The sequence below is a fragment of the Colletes gigas genome, unplaced genomic scaffold, assembly GCF_013123115.1.
Source record: "Colletes gigas isolate AHSC1104 unplaced genomic scaffold, ASM1312311v1 Colletes_gigas_Sc00028, whole genome shotgun sequence".
In the NCBI taxonomy this organism is placed as follows: Eukaryota; Metazoa; Arthropoda; class Insecta; order Hymenoptera; family Colletidae; genus Colletes; species Colletes gigas.
This window is the reverse complement of record NW_025106657.1, coordinates 1,764,127-1,771,352: the sequence shown is the minus strand read 5'-3', so window position 1 is coordinate 1,771,352 and position 7,226 is coordinate 1,764,127. Positions and strand designations below refer to the sequence as shown.

The 7,226-nt window shown below is 35.6% G+C and overlaps 1 protein-coding gene across 2 annotated transcripts; it reads right to left on the bottom strand.

Annotated features, from left to right (window-relative positions):
- Window positions 1-321: 321 nt before the first annotated feature.
- On the bottom strand, window positions 322-7,187 carry LOC122401820 (rapamycin-insensitive companion of mTOR). 2 transcript variants are annotated; one of them, XM_043404197.1, is made up of 10 exons: window positions 6,753-7,187; window positions 6,490-6,652; window positions 6,367-6,414; window positions 5,562-5,718; window positions 2,289-5,483; window positions 2,091-2,220; window positions 1,652-2,019; window positions 1,096-1,198; window positions 903-1,010; window positions 322-823 (listed from the first exon to the last, which is right to left on the bottom strand). In XM_043404197.1, exons 2-10 carry the CDS (start codon window positions 6,539-6,541, stop codon window positions 455-457), a joined length of 4,530 nt encoding a protein of 1,509 aa, XP_043260132.1. In that variant the 5' UTR covers window positions 6,542-6,652; window positions 6,753-7,187; the 3' UTR covers window positions 322-454. The 2 variants fall into 2 exon arrangements, with proteins under 2 accessions (XP_043260132.1, XP_043260131.1); XM_043404196.1 differs by having other exon boundaries at window positions 6,490-7,187.
- Window positions 7,188-7,226: the final 39 nt, after the last annotated feature.

Here is a 7,226-nt window from a genome sequence, read left to right as displayed (position 1 = left end):
GCTGCAATCCGCAACTATGCTATCCGAATAAAAATATAAGTTTTAATCAGTCACATTTAATATGCATAGAAGGTGAAAACTTGAAAACAAATTTTATTTGTCGAACACAGTTACATTATTTTTCCGCAATGAAGTTTGGAGAACACAAAGAAAATTTAGAAATGCAAAATCGAGTGTCGCAAAACATTTTATATCTTTTTTTTTATTACACAAACTCATGTTTATTGTATGTTACATCACAGACGAGGTATAAAAAAAAACGTCTATATTATCCAACAACTTATTTTTACGATAATTTTTAATCGATTAATAAAAGGGGTTTCTTCGATCATCAAAATCTCATAAGCATATCAATTTAATTGGTTTATCATTCAATTTTGGCAGTGTAATTTATTTCATACTTCATTATTATTTTAATACAAAATATTTACAATTGCTTGAGAAATGGAGATTACTAATCGAGGCTGATGGCACTGTTTGTACCTGATACCTTTAACAATTTATCGGAACTCTTTGACACGCGTATCCTTTCTTCCGGTTTTAAAATTTCGGCTATTATTTTCTCATCGCTCTGACGTTCTGGTTTATGCAGAATCTCTTGAGTTTTAATGGATTTTTGCGTTGCACAGGTATCGCCATCTGCCACCTCGACAACGGCGTCCAGTTGAGTTACTTGAATCTCAGAAAAAGTAAGTCTTCCATTGATCTTATTTTCTGAAGGCACGCGGGAATTGGGTTCAGGTGCCGTGGGAATGGGAGATTGCAATGGTTTCTCGTCATTACCATCATTTAATTTTAGAATATTAGCCGGTTCTACATAAAGCTGCATCAGAATGTTTGAATTAAAACTAAAATTTAAATCGTGTTATTCTACTTTCTTCAGAAAATACATATAGACTTACTGCATTGAATTTAGAGTCTAGGAATAATTCTTGCAAAAATCGGCGTGCCGGCATTCTATATGTACCGCTACCTAAACGAGCTGCTATATCCGAAAACAAACAAATATCCTATAACGTAAAACACGATTATGTATTAACAAGACATTTTAATTATACTTTGTTTATATCTTTAAAATTAAATTTCTTGTTATACCTGGAACTTTTCTGAATGAAGTTGTCGTAATCTAAGTAAAGTTTGTCGACTATGCTTATACCATACAGGGTTTGCCAACCGCTGAGCGTGTATAAGTATTATTCTATACAAATAAAGCAATATATTATTAAAATTAATATTATTTAATTCTGTTTATACAGTAATGCATGGTTAACTGACTTAACATTTGAAACTCAACAATGAAAATTACATGTACGGAGTAGCGTATTTTTTCGTAGAAAATGATTATAATAGTAGGAAGCGAGATGAATAGTGATGCCGTAAACATTGGTCGGCATTTAAGGCCAAAATTAACCAAAGTTGAAGAGAGGTAGATCTTTCAGAAAATCCCATCTCTTTTTTCAGAATGTGAGTGAGATAGAGATGCACAACGCGGCACATCAAGAATTGGTAGGACCAGTAACCGACCAATTTCTCTTTCCTTTTTTGCTGGGTCAGGTTTTGTTGAGGTTAAAACGTCAAATGGAAGAATTTTTTTGGGAGGGAGGGGGTCGTGAAAAGTTAACCATGCATTATTGTATTTAATAAATTTTACCTTTGTAATTTCGCGTCTTGGTCTGTAATCGAATCTTTGTTACTAGTTTTTCCGTGATAACATATTAAACATATACGACAATGGTCTGTGTCTACATCATATTCCGAGCAAGACTCTTCATCTACTTCGGTCGATTTTATATTGGATTTAGGTACATCGTCCACTATATTTCGGAGCGACGGTTGTGGCAAATCCGGAAAAATAATTATAAGTCTCTTTGGCAGGGCAATACCCATGTAAAATAAATTATCATTACTATCTTCAGGAGGTGGAGGTGTTGAGGTGAGTACATGTTCCGCAATCCAGCTGCGAGATGAATCGAATTCTAATAAACTTTGCAACGAAAGTCGGCCATCTAAACTATACATCTGAAATCAGACGGTACTATTTTTAATCAAATGCCCCGTGAAATGAAAGTTTAGTTTTGAGATATGATTACCTCTAAGCTACTTTGGGAATAACTTGGCCTACGATGACGTTGGAAGCTACGAAGTTTTGCATATCCTTCAGCATCTTGTTGACTTAATCTTTGAATGCTCGAAACAGGACTTGGTGTTTCTCCTCTTTCTCTGTAAAACCAAGTATAGGATATAAATATGATACAAATACAATTTAAATTAAATGGAAAGTGTCTTACGGTAGAGCATAGCGCCTGGCTTCGAGATCTGTAGCTGCGCTTTCAGATCTGTTTCTGGTTCTCCGAGCTACTGGTTCGGGTAACTCTGGTTTCCCGTCGCTGAGACTTCGATGATGTCGTTGTATAGGAATTGGACTGGGCGCTGGATACGTACTAGTAGGAGGAACGACTGGCCAGTGATCTCCGCGTCTGTGTCTAACACACGGCCAGTCAAAAGTCAATAGTGCGTCAGCACCTGCACGAGTGGTACCGATGAGACTGAGAGTATACATAGCTGTCGCTCGTACCGCATAATATTGACATGTCTCTGCTATAGACGCTATCAGTTCTATAGTGCCTAAATGATTTAATTGTTCAACACCACTAGCCGATGTTCCAGCATGACCGAGCGCCCACAGCGCAGACTTTACTCTTAAAATCTTTTTACTTAAATTAGTACCTTGCTCGTCTCGAGCTTTAAAATCCGATCTCCAACTCCTTTCTGCAGTGGTGCGTCTTGAATCATCTAAGCTTGTTTTTCGACGTATATCGACTAAGGAATCAACTTTTTGCGAACTACATACATCTATTGCTTCTACAGATTCGGAATCCATTATTGTCTCCAACCTATTTGATTCTACCGTCTCATCTGTACCAGACTCCTCTGACATAACATAAACATCGTCGATTACAGAACAATTGGTTTTAGTACATCGTGAGTTTGATTCCGAATCTGTACCACCCATTTCCATTCTAAATCGTTGAACGACTCGAGTAAAGCGTTGTATTACGTTTCGACGTAGCAATAACTGCATACCTAGGTCGTGTTGCGCCAATTGGCCTATCAAGTGCGGGAGAATAAAAATATCGCGAGGTGTCATAGGAATATTAGTTGTTCTTCTATGATAACTTCCAGTTTCATCTCTTTGACGACGCGTTAAAGAATCGTGTATATCACCTTCTATTAAACCGACGTATCGCTCTGCGAAACCACCTGGACAGATCCATTTTTCTAATTCTTCCGTAGGAGATAAAACTGTTGTGAAACCTTGAAGAAGTGAGTACAGTCGAATTTTTAACAAGTACCCCTTGTCACCTAAATCTTCCAGCCATTTATCCCAATCTCGAGATTGGCCTCCTTGTTGCAACAAAGCCTCTAAATACTCTGGTTCTTCGCAGGCTTCGTGCAATATCTCTAAAGCAGTTAATGCTACAGTTTTATTGGAATCTGATAATCGAGCGGACAGTAATATTATCGACCAACGATAGGCATCAGCCATTCTGGCTCTGAGTATCAATCGAAGGAACTGTGTAGCATATAGACGTGTACTATCTGATGTTGCTTCTGTAATAATCTTAGTCATTATTTTTCTATTATATCCATCCCTAGAATAATCTAAACTTGAAACTATCAGTTTAACGTAACAGTCATGATTAGTAGTTAAAGCTAAGTCTTGTAATTTTTCTAATAAATTAAATCCATTCAGAATTACAGTTCCTTTTGCTGAATGGCTCAAATGTCCAAGAAATAGAAAATACTTTTGACAACAAGTGGTAGACATATGACGAGGTGAAAATAAACACTCGTGAGCAGACTGGGCCATCTGAAGACTAGCAATTTGCTCAGCAATATCTCCAATTAATTCGTTTAATAGTTTTGTACCCTCAGGTTCATGAAGTTCCAATAAACAGTTTAATAAATCACAACCAGCTAACGTTGCTTCTCGTGCTAAATTAGCATTTGTTGCTAACTCTATTCTACTATATCCATTTGAACAAGGTTTAAAGTAACGTACAAGCCTTTTCATGAACAACCTGTGATCGGAATCATGGAGTATTCGCATTGTGTCGTCTCGTGATCGTAATATAGATCTTATTACTGGCCAATTCCATGCAAGAGCATCCTTAGAACTGAGTACTTGAGCATCTTTTAAGAGAGGTGTAGTCGGTGATTCTCTACGCAACCAATGTCTGCTTGATGTTCGTTGACGCCTTGGTATGGTTGGCCTTAACCAAGTGCCTGCTTGTAAAATTTTATCTAAGAATAGACTTGCAGGTGCTGGTCTTCGACGCATCATAGTATGCATTCGCTCCAAAATTGTTACAGCAGCTAAGGCCTGGTGCTTTCCAGCACTTGCCTGTTCCAATAAATTCGGTAAAGGTGGTGTCAGATCACACGCTTCGGGGGGTAGTAGAGAATGTGCAAGATGCAATAATGCACCTAAAAGAACAGCTGCACGTACAGAAATAAAGGTATCGCTAGAAATAATAGTTTCCGCAAGAGCACAGTGCAGACCACATTCCAATAAAGTATAAACTAACAATGCTAAATGTATTTCTGTAATATTCGGACAACGTGACGATAAAGATGGTAAAATACATTTTCCTTCAGCTGCAACAAAACCTTCTGACAATTTCCAGGAATAACGTATCCTACTAGGATCTACTGCTGCAAGAGCAACATCTGGTTCATCTGTCCAAGTAGGTAAAGGTAGATTCAACAATTCATAAAGAAGTTCTAAGACAGCACGTCGTACTTCAAGTTGTTCAACATACAATATATCTGCTATAGCTTTCAGTCCTGAATTATCATCAGGTCGACAAAAATGTAAAACGCCGGGATAAGATCTTAGTATGCTCAATAATGCCAACTTACTAGCTACAAATCTTTCTCGTTCGTCTTTTGTTCCATCTATACTCGAAGAATGTAGCTCGCAATACGGAGCCGCGAAACATAAAAGAGAAACGCTGCTCCTGGTTTCAGGAGTATTTAATAATTTTAATAAAACTCCTACAACAGATTCAATTATAGCAGGACTTTGTCCAGTCATAGCAGCTCTTGCTAGGGCACCAAGACCACCGCAACTGATTAACAAATTTGAATTTAAAACACCTAATTCACAAAGAGTTGCCAAGAATGCTCGAAATGCTCCATCCTTTTCTTCAACTCCTCCATTTGTCAAGCTTATTAAAGATCTTGCTAAAATAGGACTAAAGTGTTTTGGAGCTAATACTAAAATTCTTCTAACGAGTCTAAGAGCTTGTAATCCCTCTGTTTCATTTCGTAAATTAATATCCATACTACGAGCAACAAAATATGGATATTGCAATTTATTAATTGCAATAACATCTTGTTCTTTCTTGAGCATATATCGCACTGCTCGCAATGCAGCAGCACGAACTTGTGTTGCTTCGTGGACAAGACCCACACGTAGGCTGGAAAATTGACAAATAGTATAATGATGCCTAATAATAATTGTATATTACTTGTAATGAATATTCTTAACTTCTTACCAGCAAAATATATCATCGATGGTATACCCATAATCTGATGAATCATTTTCACTAATTAACTTAACAATAGCATTAATATATGCTAATTTTTTTATGCTCGAGACATTATGTCGCTGGCAAAGGTTAGTTAAAACTTCTTTTACATTCTCATTCAGTCCTAACAAATAAATAAATTTTTGGTAATTGTTAAAAATGTAAATATATTATATCAAATTTTTAACTATAAATGCAATAAAAAAATATTTATTTATTTCCTATAAAAAAAATAATTCATTTGCTGCTATGTTGAAAGTTTTACAAATCTGTGTAACTCAATTAAATAACAAGGTAATAATGTAATAATATCAAAAACAGATTGAAGGTGAAATAGAAAAATATTGAAGACAATTATTTCAATAAACAATATAATAGTCATAAGATTTGCAGAAATTGTAAAGAAAAAAAAAAGTATATCTGATAAATTATTAACTATAATACATTATAAAATTATACGAACTGTGCCAATAGTTTTGTAAAGTAAAAATATAGATGGAATTATTACAGTTTGTTTTTTTTTTCTGCAATTTTCAAACATAATTTCACTGTTTTATTTTACAGTTTTATTAGTTAAAGATTTAAATTATCTATTTCTTAATAAGAAAACTTTAAAGCTATTTTAATATCCTCTCATTTCGTATATTTCTATCAAATTTTTGTTCGTGCTAATCATTTCATGACTGACTACATATAATTGTAGACCGATGTAAGGTCATGTTATCAAAGTGCTATGGCTAGAAAGTTGCAGATTACAGGTTAGGTTACTAACCTCTTGACAGATCGAGTTGCACGCAGCTGTCTTCACTGTTTTGATGGCCTATAAAAAGAACACATGAATAGAAAACGAGCGTAGTTTTGAAATAAAGAAACTGACAGTCAATGTTCAACGTACGATGGCTCATGCGAAGGTTTCTACCCCAAATCTTCCAACTAGGAATTGCCATTTCTTTACCGGCTGCTACCCACGATCACAATCAACACTTTTTGTCCGATTGTTACTGCAGGTCTTTCGCGTAGTATATGACATTCTCATTGTTAACCCAAAGCTCGAAGCACTATAAATGCACTGCTGATAAATCAAGTGTAACACGAGTCAAGTATTATATGAGAACGTTGTACTCAATGTACCGCACTCTTTGGGAAATTCATAGGTACCTGAGAAAGTTGCAAGGGTCACGACAGATACACGATCGACGAGAGAATACGATTTCTGTTCTTTATTTTTTCATATAATTTACGAAGCGTTACGTTTCGTATTAAGATTCACTTTTAAATAGAATTTTAAACTAAACACAAATTCCATGTAGCAAACGCTTTATTTCGAAGTAGCAATGTATATATTTCCCATCGTCTAAATATACAAGTGAAATACATGCGACATATTCGACTAGTGTAGTCGCTGTTTAAAAGATCGAAATTCTGAAGCACAATGTTGCATCTGGTATTCGTACCTTCCACCGTTCGCTATAGTTACGACCTTATGACGCCTAATTTAACATTTGGTCATGTCTTGTTCGCAGCACAATATTCTTCTAAATTTTGTTATTATTTTTCAAATTGCAAATGAGACTAATCTTTGACAAAATTTCATTCCGTGACGCAAAAATGATTTAAATTGTAAAAAAGAAT